The sequence below is a fragment of the Schistocerca piceifrons genome, chromosome 7 (genome assembly GCF_021461385.2).
Source record: "Schistocerca piceifrons isolate TAMUIC-IGC-003096 chromosome 7, iqSchPice1.1, whole genome shotgun sequence".
Lineage (NCBI taxonomy): Eukaryota > Metazoa > Arthropoda > Insecta > Orthoptera > Acrididae > Schistocerca > Schistocerca piceifrons.
Window position 1 is genome coordinate 521793598 of NC_060144.1, and position 19208 is coordinate 521812805.

The window sequence follows — 19208 nt, forward strand, 5'->3', positions numbered from 1 at the left end:
ATGGGTATGCACATCAGAACACTTAGCTTCATTACTTTTATGGTCCACAAAGAATGTTATTTATCTGTACAGATACAAGGAGTATACTGTTAGATATTTATGTTGTACAAAGGTTTTCCTACATGAATCTCTGTATCCCAGTCGATGAATGGTCCTGATTGCTCTTTTCTGCAGTGTTCGGATTCTGTTCATGTATCTATCAGCAGCACATCCCCGTACCTCTATTCCATAATTAATATTGTCCCATAATAAGCAGTTTTTAATGTTTGTTCAGAGACTAATTTTGATAGTTTGCTAATTAAGGGCAGTGAACTGATGATTTTATTGCATACGACATTGATATGTTAAGATTTTTGTCTAGGTATATCCCCAAAAATTTACATTTGTCAGTGTCTACTGTTTTGATGCCACTTATATTATCAATACAGGTTTGGTATGAATTACCAAGTTTAAATGGTAATAGCTGGGATTTGCTAGAGCTCATGGTTCACCGAGTCAAATGCTTTAGTAAGTTCTAGAAATATCCCTGCTGTGTGCATTCCCTCATCCAGGGCATCATACACCTTATGGAGAAATTTGGTAATTGTCGTAATGGCACTGTGATGCTTTCTGAAGCCATGCTGTTGTGTCAACAAAACAATTTCAAATATTTTACTGAAAATTGGTATTAGTGAAATGGGCCTGAAGTTTGATAGCTCTTCTTTCGATCCTTTTTTATGCACAGATTTACCTGTACTTTTCTTCAATATATTTGGAAATGTGTGCTCCCTGATACTACTGTTGATCATATGGGTAATTATTCTAACTAATTCCTTATTGCATTTTTTAATTTTAATACTACTCAGTCCATCCCAGCCAGATGAGGTCTTATTCTTTAAGTTATTTATTATTTTTCCTATTTCCTCCACATTCACTTCCTTAAATTCAAAAGCAGTTTCCAGCCTAGGGGAAGGCTTTACCATCCGAGTCAGACCTGTGTTATTAACTGGATTCACAGCTGAAGATATAAAATATTCATTAAATATATTGCAGATGTTATCTGGATCAATAATATGGTTACCTTCGCGTTGGATTCTGTCAAACTGAGCATCTAACTTAGGGTTGGCTTTGCGATATCAATTTATTATATTCCATGAAGACTTCCCTATATTTGATGACTGAGCTATTTCCTTATCCAGGATCTGTTTTCTTAAATTTGAGAGCTGATGCTGAAATTGTTTTTTAGCATGTTTGTACTTATCCTTAAATATTTGCAATTTAGTTGACTTATGTAGCACACTTAGATCCTCGATATTTTGCCCGAGTTTAATCATGTAAGCTGGAAAAGTCAGTCTGGTGTTTTTTACATTTTGGTTGTGAGTTACTACTTTCTTAATTCCTTTCACTGGGCAGGAAAAATTAAGATATTGTAAAATAATATGATAAAATTTGACCCATTTGCATTCGGACCCTTTTTGCTGAAGAACTAGTTGCCATTCCTCAGATTCTAGTTTACTTTTAAAAGCATTAATGTTTTTCTCTTTAAGCACACTTTTTTGTATTCTACGACTTGAGTCCTTTCTTGGATGCTTGTGTGTTCATAGTCTACAAATTGACATTTGTGGTCTGAATAGTGAAAGTCCACATTCCAGCATCTAATACAATCTTTTACCTCTTTACTTAGTATTACGTAGTCTATTCTACTAGAAGTAGACTGAGTTACTCTTGTATCTGAATTTACTGCATTCATAAGATTATAAGAGTTAAGGGTATCTATTAGCCTGCTGTTATGGTTGTTGCAAGATGTTGCCTCTATATTCAAGTCACCAAGTATTGTTACCTCGTCCGGGTCAAAGTGTCCCACTATCCTACTAAAGATATCTATGAAATGCCCTACCTCTGATTTAGGTGGGCGATAAATCCCAATAATTTTCTGTTTCAGCGCACCCTTTCCGCAACCTTTGATATGGAGTTCAATGCCTGTCACTTCAGTCAAGCCTTCATTATTATACAGATCTAGATGGTTTAATTTATTTACTTTGAGCTGCTCTCTAACAAATACTGCTACACCTCCATCTTTAAGATGCTGTCTATAGTAGTTTAAAGTAAATAATTTCCTCAGATTTCAGTCCATGCTCAGTTAACAACTACATGAGGTGAATGATCATTTACAAAAGTCTGCAAAACGTAATCAGCAAACCACCATATGGTGCATGGCCGAGGGTACCTTGTACTTGTACTACTACTATTACATCTTTCCCTTCCCTGTTCTATATACAAAATGAACAAGAGAAAGGCAACTGTTAATATGCCTCTATATGAGCACTGAACAATAGGATGTTGATTACAGGCATACACTGTACTTCCTGAAATTGGTGTGGCAGTCTGGAAATGGCGCTCTGAATTGGGTTTTAAATTAGAGTGGTAACACAGAACACATAAAAGAAGTACTTACTTAGGCCACGGTGTAACTTTACTGATAATGTCCTCAACTGCCAAGGTCATTCCTCTGACAAGCAAGGCACTGCCTAGCCCCTTCCATAGCGTTGTGAAACCTTGCCGTTGGTGTAAGTGGACCATCACAGGCAGCAGTGTGACAGGCAGGAGGTGATACCGAACAGAGTTGTTGTGGACCTACAAGAATCTCACATCGGCCAACATTTTCTAGGATTTCACTATGTTAAGTATACAGTCTTCCAGCAGATTTTCTGCCTTCAATAAAACTCACCTGGCATTGACGACGCAGGACAACAAATGGGTGACTAAGTAAATTTTCTGTTATAAGACTGGCTAACCCCACTCCAGCACCAATATATTTCCGTACCGCAACATCTGTGAATACACGATGTTAAGCTACTTTCACTTAAACAACTAGATATAAACATTCGAATCATTTAATACTAGGTGAAAAAAATAGCAGCAGGTAATCATTAGGCAAAATCACCATCATCGGGAAATGAGGTAGGACGCTCCGGCTTAAACCTTTCCGTGGGCTGCGAAATATCATGTGCCAAATTTCGAAACTCATTATTTACTTCAGCACTTTCATATATTCTTTCCCATGTACGTTGGCTATCGTCTGGCAATATTGGATACCTTTCAAGACCAGCCATGTTTTACATCAACGATGTTGCAGATTTTGTGTTTACATCTCCTATGAGAATCACGCAGACAACTACGAACAGTCGTGCAGTGGCGGGTCTCTCGTTTCGGGTGTAAAATACCGAATGCAATTTGCACCTGTGTCCAATTCCTTATCTAATTCTATTAGTCATAACCCATATGAGAAATCAGCCGTCAATCATCGCGATAAGGTGTGTCTTTGGTTTGTGTACGCAACGGAGAATCTTTGACAATCTGATACTAGTTTGTACATAAAATTTATGTGTGGGGTTTTACTTTTTCAATAAATCTGCATAATACATAACAATGGCCGATACATTTACTGTGATAACTCCGCATTATGTAAATGTTGTTATTACTACCTCCAAGCAACAATCCGGAGCCAGCATAGAACGACGATTTCAGAAAAATGTACCTGTTCGAGAACTCAAGGTTTGTCACTTCAAAAATTGTAAGTTAGTTAAGGTGAACTCTGAAGACATAATAAAATTAATAAATTTTAACACTACTGCTCAAAATATTAAAGATATTCCAGACCATTGCGTAGAACTATTTCGATATTTTTAACGGGAACCAGGAAAGTCATACATAATTGCATAAGAGTTAAAAAAAAATTTAAGAGATCCCGGCTTTCATTTGAAAACCTTCTTAGTAAAGTGATAAGTGACAAACGACGACGCTCGTCGCAAGTATCATTTCATTCCATTATCATAAATGCAACTTATATCCCGTACAATTAACATTCTACATTTAGGGTTATTAGATACACACCTCTTATTTACTAGGGCTATAATGGCTCGGAAACAGCCGTTTTCGAAGTAATGTATTTTTGCTCGTGGTTGGTTATCATTTATTACATGGGTACGTAATCTAGAGTGGCCTTTACCAGATTTGCGAAAATTAATTAACAAGGCAACACACACAATTTGTTTTCTATAATTTCTTCTCTCCACTGACACCCAACGCCTTTCTAACGTTCTCCTCCACGATGAAATGTATAGAAAACAACATATGACGGGGAAAAGTTTAATGTAATAACAGTCCAGAAATGTAAGAAGTCATTAGGCATAACGAAACCTTTAATCGTCACATATGTACTGGTTTGAACACCACAGTTTAGGCAGAGTCCTATTGGAAGTTGTTTACCTTCACATTCCCCTTTGAGTTTTATGCCTGCATGAAGTACTGTCACATTATTGCTGACAAACATCTTTACACAGAGCAAAAAATTAGCCACACCCCAGGAAACATCACACATATATTTTGTAAAATTCTAGTCTTGCAAACGACCTCAGTTCATTGAGTTAGAGTGCTACATATTTCTTCAGGTATGAAATATCCAGAGTGTACTCATAGCTGTAATTCTGCTTGTCCGCTTTGACCATAGAATGGCTTTCATCATTTGCCAACAACATTACTGTATATGGCCTGCACTCTTTTTCCTGATTTTGGTAGTAATTAGAAGACTTAAGGATGACAATATTTATCCTCAAGTCACTCTCAACCTTGGCAGTTAGATTATAATACAATGTAGGGATAGCCATTGTTGAATGCTATTCTTCATTTGATGATGACTCTCCTCATCATGGTCACCCATGACAACTCTCTGATTCTTCTGGAATGAGCATAGGTGCGACTAGAAAAGCCAGGCTTTTTCTCAAGATGCAGTTGCATGTCGAGCAGAAAAACTGATTGCTATCATTAACATTGTAGAAATGTGCTGTCTTTGATGTACTTTTGCAATATTAAAGGTCCTCTATGGCCATCCTTACAAATCCGCCAATAAATTTGTTTATTTTGCGTTACTACTAATGTCTTTGAGAAACAAGTCACTCCCAAGTGTCAGTAGAGACGCCTCAGAATACTGTGTTTTGTTTTAAATTTTCTTTTATTGCAGTTATTGGCTGTCAGTCTTTTACTTGCCACTGCGTAGTTCCAAATGGTGTGAAGGTAGACTATAGTCCTACCCATATGCATTGGGTACCTCGCATCATCAAAGCATCAAAAGGTACTCCACCCCAATCATTACATCTTCACAGAACTTTGATATTTGATACATGATCTTTTCATTCTGATTTAAGAATTGCCCAGTTGAATTTAATGTGGGAGATGTCAAGATATTTGATGTCACCTGTATATGGCATCAAGTGTCAGAGGTCTTCAACAAAATTGGCAAGATAATCACCTTGCATGTGGCTAATTTTGGAATTGATATGTAAATCATGGAGTAACCATACCCTCTAGTTTAGTGGAGACAGCAACAGCATTAACAATTCAAAAAGGAACTTCGGTTTGTAAGTGGTTATTTGAATCATGCTTCGCGGATACTGGTAAGATGTTTTCCTAGTTCGAAATGGATGTCGGTCATAGATACTCTTTTGGCAAGTTGCTTGAGAGACTCGGTTTTTGACACACTTTTCACCAAGACACATTCCCATCTAGGAATTTAGTTCATATAGGAGTTTTGGTCATTGCAATTCTTGACCATTCATCTCGGCACTGATATTTGTAGTGAAAAATGTGGGAACCATAACACCTCCTCTCCACAGACCACATGTGACAGGGAACTGGTATGTGAAGCTGTTATGTGTATGCAGACAAAAATACCATTTTGAAACTATTACACCAGTTACCACTCTGCTTTTTAAAACAGTTCTCATTTATTCTTCAGTCTTAGTTGCACATCTTTAAATACATGACAATGACTCTCTGGATCATCTTCAGATCTGTGTAATTGCATCAGCAACCCCTTCGTTTCTATGTCAGAACTTCATATCAGATTACACTCCTTTTTTATACAAATCAGTAAAACTCACATAGGGATCATGGCGGTGTTCAGGCGTTTCTCTTGTAGGTGCACAATTACGAAAACAGTCAACAGTGCCTCTGCTTGGTCAGAAGTCATGTTGACATTGAGAAGGAATTTGCTCTGTAAGAGTATCCAGCTATCTATTAATGATGTGCAACAGAACTTTTACTGCTGCACAAAATACATATATACCTCTATAGGAGCCACCATCAACTCCATATTTGTACGACTTGTATTTAGAGGCATCTTCACATTCCTGAGTTATCAGCTTTCTCTGTATAATATTCTCTGTGATCTCAGTCATGCATTACTAGACACCTTCATATTGTATATAGAGGCATCTTTGCAGTCCTGAGTTATCAACTCTCTCTGTATAATATTCTCCATGATCTCTGTTGTGCATTACTGTACCCTTTCGTATTTGTCAACTGCTGCAGGCATGCCATTGAAGCCAGATATTTTGCTATGTTACGTCTGCAATGCCACTAGATGAAATTCCTGAAAACTTGGAGTCTCAACCAGTTCTAATCTGTGGGCATGTCATTGTGGTAAACATATGCTAAGTCAAGATCTGCTGTGCACGGATTGAACACTTTGTTGAACTACCACCATCCATAACTTCTCTCTACTTTGTGTGACTTCATAGGCTTTCCCGGCATAATAAGTCCTGGAAGTCTTTGAGTTTGCTGCTGGAACCTAAAATCAACTTGACTCGATATTTTGGCGATCCAACTGGTCGCCATCTTCAGGAGAATGCTGCTTCTGCTGATGAGTCCCCCTGAGAACTGACGCCAGGCTGCAAATTGAAATCCTATATAGGCCACCTGTCTCGTCTCCAATGGCCTCATTATAAATCAGACATCAAAACGTACCTTCACTCATGTACAGTTCTCCGGTATCAGTTATTGAAGCAATATTGATGCTATAGAGGGATAGTTATTGAGCGGTGACGGCTGTTTTTTTCTGTTTGGTCATAAGCTCTTGTCTGTATATAGAAAGTTAAAAAACATTTGCAACATTTCTTTGTTTTTCGAGCATATGAGAGGTGGTGCTCAGATGCTGGGTCAAAATGTTTGAGATGGGCAGTATTCAGGCCAACTTTTCTGGGGCCCTCCCCGCAATAGGGAAAGCAGAGCATTTCTAAATCATCAGGGATGCTGCCAGATATGCACTCTCATTTCAGTCAGTTCCAGTAATGACCACTCTATCTGACTGCATATATGCAGTGAGTTTACTGGAAGTCAAATCCAGGAAAGACCTGCCCCTCCCCCTCACGCCCCTTGACCATAACACAAATTTTATGTGTACATCTTCAGTCCAAAGGACGATTAGTTGTGGGTGTGAAAGTAGATAATCATGTTTATGAGAAATAAAATTATAGATTTGCTTTCAGCAAGGTATAAGGGAAAGCAGTGTTTGATGTTGAATGGTACTTTTTGTAGAAAGCACTCAACATTTATCTCCACATAAAACTTGGTCCAAACACATGAATAAATGTGTCGCCACAAACCTGGAAGAAAATAAATTCATTGGAAGGTATGAGTCCAGTCGCAGTGGGTATGGGCTGAGTCCAAATACGAAACAAATACAGTCCAAAGATTAACTTTTCATAAACGTAGTTCGCTGCTGTAGTTTAGTGCAAAAGTTACTAGTGATGGTGGAACGAACATATGTCTGTACAGACTGTGCTGTTTTATGATATATGGACATGTGTGCTTGCACTACTTACAAGGGAACCTCCCCATCGCACCCCCCTCAGATTTAGTTATAAGTTGGCACAGTGGATAGGCCTGGAACAACTGAACACAGATCAATCGAGAAAACAGGAAGTAGTTCTGTGGAACTATGAAAAAAATAAGCAAAATATACAAACTGAGTAGTCCATGTGCAAGATAGGCAACCTCAAGGATACTGTGAGTTCAGGAGCGCTGTGGTTAGCGTGAGCAGCTGCCGAGCGAGAGGTCCTTGGTTCAAGTCTTCCCTCGAGTGAAAAGTTTAATTTTTTGTTTTCAAACAATTATTATCTGTCCTTCCGTCCGATGCAAGGTAACTGCACCGTAGTATGGGGACGCTACACCTAAACAAACATCGAAACACACGACGTCAGTCGACTACAGCGCGCGGAAGAGAGAGTATTCCTGCTAACGAGGCTCCCAGGCTGGCAGTTGACTGTTCGCTACTTTGGATGAGAGTACATTAAATACGTGAGATGCATTCCGTGGGCAATATGAATCCAGCAAATATAGCTCGCGACTTCAATAACGAGGTTCCCATTGGAGAGGCACGTCCTTTCGTCTACTAATTGCACGGTTTTGCGGTGCGGTCGCAAAACACAGATACCAAACTTATTACTGTGAGTAGACACATCAATGAACGAACGGACAGATCATAACTTTGCAAAAACAAAGAAAATAAACTTTTCCCTTGGGGGGAAGACTTGAACCAAGGACCTCTTGTTCCGCAGCTGCTCACGCTAACCACGGGACCACGGCGCTTCTGAGCTCACACTATCCTTGATGTTGTCTATCTTGCGCATGGACTATTCAGTTTGTATATTTTGCTTATTTTTTTCATAGTCCCACACAACTTCTTCCTGGTTTCTCGATTGATCTGTGTTCAGATTTCAAGGCCTATCCACTGTGCCAACTTATAACTAAATCTGAGGGGGGTGCGATGGGGAGGTTCCCTTGTTAGCAGCGTTACGAATTTATATAACAGCAAATGACATATAAATGTGTCAGCTTGTATATAGTAGACATTGCTTAAAGCCAAAACATCTGCATTTGATAATGGCCTAAGGATGAAATTACAATAGTGGAAATAAAAAAAGTTTAACAGTCAGTGGCGTAAACATGATGTCTTTCAATATCCAAAGACTCTCACAGTTCGTTATAAAGGACATATTGACATCACTGAAGAATGCGGGCATAGGTGAACACTGATGTGGGTTGTGCGAGGTTGGGACGAGACTCTGATTGTCCCCTGGTGGCGGCTCATTTGGCTCACTGTCAAAGAACTCACAACAAGCAACTCACAGAGTCCATGCCAGATGCCATGGCATGCGGGTAAGGTGCTTGTAGGAGCATGTTGACTGTGTTCTGCTTTGACTCATTCCTTGAAGAACAAAATGGAGGTGCTATCTTATCCACTTCTATTGATGTAAGTGCTGTCTCGTGTTGGGGCATCAGGAGAATCAGTTTAAAGTCAGTGACGTACTGTTGCTGGTTGTCCTGTAGACTCAGAGGCCACACCAGCCTTGGTGGTCCATGGAATAGGCTGTTGAGAGCGTGTGGATCATGGCCCAGGTGGTGCAAGTGCTGTTAATTCTGGTGTTGTAGTTGGTTCTGGGATATTTCAACCATCGCCATCTAATAATAAGCCTGAGAAGCCACAATAAACCCCTCACTCTATCCTGGTGCCGTCCCAAATTTTATGAGTTCCACACTGAAGTGCTGACTTGACTCTGCATCCTGTGTTCCTCCTCTCACTTCATTGGTGGGAACAGCAGATTGAGGAGCAGTCAGTGAGACCAGCTGTGAATAATTCAGATGGACTGCCAGCATTTGTGAGTGGTGTTCTGTAAGTTGCTAGAAAACTATTTAAAGCTCTTTTGGAATACTGATATCGCTGTAGAATGCTGGTACAGGCAAACACTGAAGTGGGTTTTAGTTTTAAAAGTATATGTAGATCTCTCCACAGTTGTATTTGATGGGGGTGGAAAGAGGATATGTTTGATGCTACTGGGGTGTCTAATTGCTTAAAGTTGGCTTACATAAGTTGCGGTCACTATAGTTTTTTGTATTGATGTTTGATTTAGATACACTTACTTTGAAGAACAACCAAATCTGATGTGCAGCACATTTATGTCCTGGAAAGTAGATACGTAAGTTTAGAAACTTCACAGTCCATTGAGAAATCTTACAGTGCCATTTGTAAAATTGCTAAGGCATTGGCGATTCAAAGCATTGCTGCTTGAGTTGAATCTGACTGTCATAATTACTGCGAATGAACATTTTTGGCTGCATCCTTTTAGATCCACAATGCTGGTTGCATAAGACTCTATTTTTGTTGTTCTATGTTGGAAGCACTCCAGTCTAGCACCTAACATAAACATTATGCAAAATAGCCAGTTTTCACAATACGGAATCTGTGCAATTGGTGAGTAGATGGCTCTTCTGGTTTTTGCACTAAACATTTCAAATACTGATTTGTTGACAGCAAAAATCCATATTGTTGCTGTGGGTTGGTGATTTGACTTGCCTAGAAATGGAGTTGTAATTGCCTGTTATAAATAACCCAATCTTCCTTTGTGGAAATGCTAGGATTGCTGGTGTTGATGCCACTGCCAGGCTTTTTGCGATATGTGTCAGGAAGTTTAATAGATTGTCATTGTCCAATGGGCTTGATTCAATAACTTTTGAATGACTTCAATTCTTCCCAAATGCTGGATCACTTGATGTAGTTCAAGCAGTACTTCATGACTCTGCCCTAGCACACTACGTATATCGAAACACCCACACACAAGTCACAGAATCCATGCCAGGTGCCATGGCATGTGGGTAAGGTGCTGGTAGGAGCATGTTGACTGTGTTCTGCTTTGACTCATTCTTTGAAGAAGGGTACAATTTTACATCTCTCTTCACCATTTTTGTGGACAGCACTCATGATTTATTCTTACATATAACTGAATACAAACATTTGAAATGAATGTTTCTTCATAAACTTGGAAAAGGACACATTCATTTGAGGATTAAGCTAAACAAATCACGAGAAGTAAACATATCGCAAAGTCCAAACAAAAATCCAGTGGCAGCAGTTAATGGTTAAGTACAAATGGTAAAACAAATACAGTCCTAAGCATCACACACTTTGTTATAAAGTGTACACTGAGGTCACTGCGGAACACTGGCACAGGTAAACACGGAAGTGACTTAAAGTAGTGTGCGGCCAGACTTTTGTAGGCTCCAACAGCCAACTCCTGTGGTATGCAGCTCACATGATCTTCATCATAGCAGTTACACAGATCAATACTGCATTCTCCATATTTATGTCTGCCAGGGATACTATACAAAACACCTAGAGGAAAATTCATCAGGTCCATATCAAGGCCCTTCTTTGATTCCACTCTTTAATGTTTAGAGACTCTGATTCATTATCATTTCCCTCCTGAAGGATGCCAACTTTTCACAGATGTCTTCGGTTCTGGGTACGAGTGTTTGTGTGCCAATATAGTTACTGATAGTGCCACCCTAGTTGGACAGCCTCAGCAGATGAGCCTGACGAAGAGTTTTCCACAACTTAGGAAAGGGAAGGCTGTTATCCTCCCGCCTCCCCCTCCTCTTCCAGGGTGCTCTCTCAGCAGTATTTATTTCTCGTTCGATCTACCAGCTACATTTTACAAAGAACAGATAAGATTAATATAAATCACAATAAACGTTTGGAACTTACAATGTGGAAACAAATTATATCCGTTATTACATTACAATTATGTCAGGGAAACTACATTATTACATTAAATGGAACAAAAATCACATAAATTGAAGACAATTAATTACACAGTAACATTAAGATTATGGAGCCATTTCCTGGCATTGTCCGTTAACTTGTGGTGCGACATCAGAGAGCCGTCTCTGAAACCATGAATGTTACAAACCAGAAGATGGTTCATTGTTTGTACCTCGCCACAGTCACTACACGAATCGTCTGTATAGCTCCATTTGGTTGTTTGCTGTCTGCATCGTCCAACTCCCGTGCGAAACCTTTTTAGAGCCGACAAGTGTTTCCTGTTGAGATTGAAGCCTTCAACCCTTTTGGTTGGGTCGTGGATTAGGTGATGGTTTTCCACGATGCCTCTTCTCAGACCCTGCCATGCATTCTTCCATTCAGCATCGAGACCCTCTGTGCCCAATGTTCTGCTCCAGACGATAGGTTTCCTGGACTTGAGTCTTGTGGGTCCTCCTATGTCGGCATGTATGGGTAGCCATGGGTTTGCTTCAATTTTTTCTACTATGTCCTGGGTTGCTTTCTCTCTGCGTATGGAAGCAGGAGCGATGTTTGCCAGCACCAGAAGCCGCTCAACGAGGGTTGGCCTGAGAGTGCCGGTGACAGTTCTCAGAGTGGAATTTAGTTGTACATCCACTTTTTTGACATGCGGGCTTGTGCTCCAGACTGGGGCACAGTATTCTGCAGTGCTATACACCAGTGCCAGTGCAGCAGTTCGTAGAGTGGCAGCATCACAACCCCAAGTGGTGCCTGCCAGTCTGTTGAGCAGGTTATTTCTCGTCTTTAACTTTTGGGCAGTATCTCCCAGCAGTGGTTTGGGTACAGGCAAGGCTAACCCAGGTTTCCCAAATGGGGGGCTGGCCAACGTCAACAGACCTCTTCTACTGTAAACTCTTAGCATACTTTAGGGACCAGCATTAAGTACAGTAGTGGAATGTTATGTGTTTTGGAAAATGGGGTCTTGGCTTCACTGTACTGCATCCACACCTCCATAAGAAAATCTTCAACCTCTAGGTGTGCCAGGTGCTGATGGGGTGGGGGGGTTTTGAGATAAAAGAATCGGTAGCAGGCAACAACTGTGGCATCTGTTATCCCCCAATTGTATAATGCTTGCTCAGGTACACAGTGCTGCTGTGCCTGAGTTGACATTTATTTCTGTAGCTGCTTGTGGGATTCCAATGAAGCAATCTCAAATCGAAACTACATCTCTGACGAGAAAGTGGGAAGGTTGTATCATCAGATAGCACCTACAGCTGCACAACAGTGAGAGCTCGGATGGTCAGTCTACCCGAGAAGAGGTTTCAGAATTATACAGTGCACTGGTCTGCTGTAATACTTTCATAGTCATCGAGCAAGAAGAGGGAACCTTTGAAAAAGTCTGCCCTTTTTACATTCACAAGAAGTTGGAGGTTATTAATGGATTCTTCAAAAAGTATTAAACGACTTCGTAATGGGACACTACTAGTTGAAATTGCCACATCATACTAAGTGTCTAAGCTTCTAGGGTGCATGCAATTGGGTGACTACCCTGTTGTAGCTGAAATGAATAACACCCTGAACTTCAACAAATATGTAGTTCCGTGTTGCATTACAATAGAACTGGACAGATTATTACATGAAGATCGGAAAACATAGGTGTTGTGGGACTGCAGTACTGTATGAGGAAAGTAGATGGCACAGTGGAAAAACTACAGTATTTATTTTAGCCTTCAGCATACCTAAATTAGCCTACCTGTATTCTTGTAAGCAATATCCATCTTAAGGTTCAACCATTTCTCCAAAAGACAATATGATGCTTCAGACACAGAAGATTTGATCATACCACTATGGCACTACGTGGGAATTTTGGGGGCTCAGATCACAAATCAAGTGACTCTTTTACAATCATTCCAAAATGATTAAACTGCTCAAGTGACCACCCAGTGTGGAGCAGGAAGCACAGACTTTATAACAAGGAAAGAAAAATTCAGGAGTTACACACATTCCCTGTGGAAAAGCTGTTTCAAAGGAATGCAACCTCCAGCATTTGTTGCTTCTTTTGCATCAGTTCTTAAGAAGCAGTCACCAAAAGTTATATCACAAACCAGACCTCAGACTCACATATGAGTAGATACATTTGTCAATTTGCCTGTCGGGGGAGGGGGCGGGGGGAGCTGCATGTGACCCCAAAACCATTAGGAAGCTATCAATGAACGACTTCAGACTTCAGCCAGATACCAATGCACACCTTCAGAGGCCCACTAAGCCATCCCCTTTATCCACACTTCCAGACTACTCCAATAAGTAAGGAAATATGCCAAACAAAAAATGTTCAAAACTGAAGAAAGTGGTTCGGTAAGCACTCTCCCTTTCCATTGGTGGTTTCAATGTTGAGGATATTGATATCCACGTGGAGGAACCAGAGAGCCAGGCTCTGTCTAGTTTCCCCATGACGTCTGGTGTGAGACACCATCTACAAGAGAGAAGAGCAAGCACAACTATCCCTGATCAGTAGCTCTGACAGGGGCGTATGTACTGCAGCAGAACTTAATGGAGTCTAATCGCATTTGGAAGAATTACAGCTCCTGCTTCAGGAAAGACTTCTGTACCTGGTTACAGGAAACTTATTTTATTGTCACTGACACAATTACGTTAAGGGGCTGCCACCCTTACAGGAAGGACGATCTTACCAGAGACAGGTCTAAGGTTGGGGGGGCGGGGGGGGGGGCTGTTTTTATCAATGACAGATACCACTTCTTTCCAGTCCCTCTTACCATTGATGTACAAACATTTGCAGTGGAATTTCTCACAACAGCTGAGATCACAATGTGTTCTTTATACCTTCCACCAGATAATCCACTGGATGACGATGTACTTACATAACTTTTCCAGGCACTCCCCCACTCGTTTCTCGTAATGTGCTTTGGGGATCAGCTACCACATGACCCAGGGGTAGAATCATTGAGCGTCATATCCATTTAGAGGGTAACTTATATGCATTTTGAACTCTGATCACATGACATATATTTCTATAGCTAAATGGTCATCTTCAACCACTGCCCATTGCTTCTGTTCTACAGCTCTTACAGACTCAGTTTAGTGAGAAGTAGTCACAGATCTGCATTCCAGTGTGGACCCACATACTGCCTCAAATGGTCATTGACAAGTGACCAAGAGACCAGAAAGGTGGATGGTTCAAAGGGAAAATTGGATGCAGTGCAGTCAGAAGACTGTCTTTGAACAACTGGAAAGTCCCCAGGAGATAGTGGACTGTGTTACCTGTGTGATCCACCGAACTGGCACCAAATCCATTCCCCAGTGTAGCAACCACCTCAGACAACAACATGCCCTCTGGTGGAACAAAGAATGCCACTCAGCCATAGGAGCCAGGTGTGCAGCTTTGCAGAAGTTCAAACACCATTCAGCAGCAGAAAGTCTTAGTGCCTACAGGATTGCCATAATAAAATCACAATGAGTGATTAAAAAAGAAAAAAAAACCGAAGAGAAATTCCTGACTTATATTAAATGGCCACCTTCCACTACAAAAGTTTGGAAATCAGTGAGGAGGATTTCAGGCAAAGGCAGTGCACCTCCCCATACAGTCTTATTGAGGAATGGAGTCTTGGTGGACTATTTTCTAGAGACATGACTTAACTTTTAGCTGAACCTAACCTTTTTTAACATGAGTGGATCATACAGACAAACTCCCAGGATCTGTAGAGATGAGAATACTGCTCTTCTTCTAGTGTAATGAGGAGTCCTGCAGTCATCCATTCTCCATGTGGGAATTGGAATCAGCTCTGTCCACAGACAGAGATGCTGCTCCAAGACCAGACTGGATTCATTATACTGTGCTATATGACCTATGCTGTAGAGCCAAAGACAAGCTCCTGTTGTGTTTTAATCATATCTTGTTTGATGGACAGTTCCCAGTCACTTGAAAGGAGGCAATATTATCTCCCTTATGGAAACCAAGTAAGGGTTGTACCAACCTAGTAGTTACTGGAATGTAGCTCTTGCCAGCTGTCTGGGTAAGATTCTCGAGCACTTGGGCAACCACCGCCTCATCTGCCTCCTCGTATCCCAAGATAACCTGTGCCACTCCTTGTGCAGTTTCAGGTGCTACCATTCCACACTTCACAACTTTATTTGCTGGAGACAGCAGTATATGAGTCTTTCTTACGACAAAACCATTTAGTTGGTGGGTTTCTTTACCTTAAAAAAGTGCATAGAGATACGTCCTTCACCAGCTCCATGAACAAGAGGATGTCTGCCATTTCTTATTCAGTCTTTCCACGGGGAAAGCTACGTTCACTTTCACATTGGTTATATGTTGTCTGACTGCTTTATTCAGGAGAGTGGGTCCCCCAAGTGTACTCAGTGCCATGCTGTTTGCAGTAGCTATCAATAGCATCTCCTCTGCAGTCAGAAGCACTGTTAAAAGCTTTTTGTTTGTAGGTGACTCCATGATCTTGTACTCTTCCTCTAACATTACGACGACAATGAGCCAACAACAGCTGATTATCAGGAAGCTGGAAACTAGGGCCAGTAAAACATCTTTTAGGTTTCCAGCAGTGAAGACTACTTGTATCGGTTTTAACCAACCAAAGCTCACGATGGGAGACAATATTTTAAATTTGGACAATATACAGTTTTTAGATTATTATTTGACACCGATAATCTGGCTATTGCACCTGAAAGAACTGCATACAAAGAGCATCAAATCATTGAATATTTTGAAATACCTCAGCAGAAAGGCATGAGGAGCTAACAGGTCCCGTCTCCTCCAGTTTTGTAGGACATTTGTCAGATCACGATTAGATTGTGGCAGCATGTTTTATGGATAAGCACGTGCCTCCCCTCCTCCGAGATGTTAGACACTGTCCACGATGAGGGCATTTGGGTAACGTCTAGAGCCCATTCAAACCGGCCCAGTTCAGAGGCTGGTGAAGTACCACTCCAAATTCAGCAGTGCCTTCTTCTGGCTCGACAGGGTCTGTAAATCTTCGTACTGCCTGAGTCACTGGCATTTAGTGCAAAGGTCCACCCCAACTTTGAGCAGCTGTTCAGGAATTGCCCACATGCAACCATGCTATTTGGGATGTGCACTATTGACTGCCTTACAGATCTGGATGTATCAGACCTCTGAATATGTGGCCAAGGATGGAACAAACTGCTGGATTGGCATCGTGAGAAGTCCAAAATGATTTTAAGTTTGATACATTACTGGAAAAATTGTACTCCAGATTACAGTATTACAAATCTGTTTTCCGGTTTTAAGTATGCATCACGTTTCATTATATATATGGATGGATCTCAGCAAGGAAATGCGCTTGGTTGTTCAGCTGTTTTCTGAGTATTCGTTCTAGAACAATTTACAAATTATGATGCTGAGTTATATGGAGCTCTGAAGACACTTGAGCAGATACAGCTTCACAATACAAAGTTTCTCATTTGTTCTGACTTGCTCAGTCTGCTATGAGTGGTACACCAAATTTATCCAGTAGACAAGATGATTCTGATCATCCACAACACCTTCCAGCACACCCAACGCTAAGACAAGGAGTTGGTCTTGCGCTGGGTACCAAGACGTGTCGGGACACAGGGAAATGATGCAGCTGACAAAGCAGCCGTAGAAGTGTGTAGGAATAGTGTCATACTCTGATGTGCAGTCCCCTAGCACACTTTATCTTATTGCCCAACAGAAGAATCATGCGCCAATGGGAAATTGAGCAGTTGGAAGTGGCCAATGACAAACTTGTGTGTGGTTTGTCAAATCGACCAAGAAGGCATGGCAGACTTCATGCCAATGACACCGATGGAAGGAAGAGCTTCGCACCAGACTGTAAATAGGACACTGCCCATTAACAAACAGCTTCCTCATCCAGTGGGAAAATCCACCACTCTGAATTTTGCAGTGTACCACTTTTGGTCCAGCACATTTTAGCTAAGTGTGTTTAATATTCTGAGAGAAGGACAGTCCTCAGTTTGGCTCGAGATCTACCCACTATCCTCACTGACACAGACATCAGTGTAACAGGAGTTTTGAAATTCTATGAAATCTCTGGCCTCACTCTGTAGTATTGCTATTAATTGATTATAAATGTTATATTTTAGTGTATCATGTCAGCGGTTTTTGCAATTGAGAGGTGGGTTTGAAAGTATTACAAGCAACCCTGCCTGTGGGGCAGCCGTAGGTGGCACAACTGCAAATCCCCCCCCCCCCCCACAAAGTGATTGTCATACTGGCACCTGGTAAGGTGACCATGCTGTTGACTGCCCTGGAAGAATAATTTCTGGAAAGAGGTGGACAACATATTACTTCCTCCCACATATACGACGAAATATGACTATGACGAGAAAATTCAAGGAATTAGAGCTAATACAGACACTTGCCGTCAATCATTCTTCCCTCATGCCATTTGCAAGTGGAAGAAGGAAGGATGGGATCAGACAGTGCTACCAGAAGTACATCCTGCCACCCCTGTCAAGTGATTTGCGGAGTACTGGTGTAGAAATCCAACATCATCCTCAGAATTAATTAAAGGGGGCTGTACACTGTACGGAATTCTCATTGTCAGAGATGATTTTATTTTCTGTAGTCCTAATCATTTGTATTTCCTCATGTGCATAATATGTGATATCACTGTTTAAAATTATGTAAATTGTTATTTTATCAAATACTTGCTATTTGCCAAGAATAATGTTGAATAATAAAGTTACTGGTATGACGTGAGAATATCAACAAACTTGTTTCATTGATTCACGGGCACCATGTCGGATAATGTGCAGCTTTCACATTATCCATTGTCACACCTCTGAATGACTGAAACAGTTATTATGTCGGGAAAGTCTCAAACAGCACCATTTTGGGGAATAAATGCTTTATTAATGTCTATGGCATTGGCCCATGTTCTAGCAAGAACAAACATAATTTACAGAACATAGTACTTCATACATGTAAGACACAGGTTGTGTGTATCACACATTGACTGCACAGTAGTAATAGAGGGTAAAGAATAGGCTGAGCACTGGTTTGCAATTGCTTAAATAATATTGTTTCTTTGGCAACTCATCAGAGTGTGCCTGGGGACCGACCCTGGTGCCTCTATAAGTGGGCCTGTGAACTGTATGGACATGCAATCTCTGAAATTCCATGCATCACGAGTGAAAGTACACCACTCCTCCCTTGCAGGGTTGGGAAAACCACATACATAAAAACACCAAGCACAGAAAAATCCACGGTACAGAAAAAAAGCTCTGATGCACAAAAAAGGCATTGGTACCATTGGAGGGGGGGAGGCACTGATTTCACAAGTCACAGATTATGTTTTACCAATGACTGCGCTGACATCCATTTTATCGCCCAATGATAGCAGCTGCTACAGCATGTGGCAGGCAGGCTCTGGCGAGTAGGGGTGGAAATGATGAGGAGGTGGTTTGATGTGCTTTTGCCCCTCTTGTGAGGGACTGGAGGACAGGACTGGGGATGTTGTCTCTACAGCGACGCCCTCATAGATGTCAACGGTTGTTGGCAGAGACATCATTGTGGCACTAGAGACGAAGGCCACACGCGACCCGGCAACAGAGGCGGCAGTGTCATGTGCAGCAGGGACTGCACTGGCGATGGCAGTTCAGGAGTAGGGTTGGAGGCAGGAAACTCGGACAGTGATCTGCCAGGCAGCAACCCCCGCTGTGGCACGAACTAGACAGTTTGCGACACAGGAACAGGCATGAGCATGGGTGGGGAAGCCTTTGGTCCATCCAGAACGGACCCCGCCATGTGGGGCTGCAGCTGGTCAAAGTGACGGGATGT

The 19208-nt window shown here is 41.3% G+C and overlaps 2 protein-coding genes across 2 annotated transcripts in view; one reads left to right on the forward strand and one right to left on the reverse strand.

Annotated features, from left to right (window-relative positions):
- Positions 1 to 3232, reverse strand: part of LOC124804761 (mitochondrial outer membrane protein SLC25A46-like) — a 47639-nt gene extending 44407 nt beyond the window's left edge. The window contains exons 1-3 of the mRNA XM_047265071.1: positions 2924 to 3232; positions 2708 to 2811; positions 2435 to 2613 (exon numbers count right to left, since the gene is read on the reverse strand). Coding sequence (XP_047121027.1) covers positions 2435 to 2613; positions 2708 to 2811; positions 2924 to 3092 — 452 coding nt within the window. The 5' untranslated portion in view covers positions 3093 to 3232. The remainder of the gene's footprint in view (positions 1 to 2434; positions 2614 to 2707; positions 2812 to 2923) is intronic.
- Positions 3233 to 3303: 71 nt separating this feature from the next.
- The window catches only part of LOC124804762 (tubulin-folding cofactor B), a 57598-nt gene continuing 41693 nt past the window's right edge, over positions 3304 to 19208 (forward strand). The window contains exon 1 of the mRNA XM_047265072.1: positions 3304 to 3534. Coding sequence (XP_047121028.1) covers positions 3409 to 3534 — 126 coding nt within the window. The 5' untranslated portion in view covers positions 3304 to 3408. The remainder of the gene's footprint in view (positions 3535 to 19208) is intronic.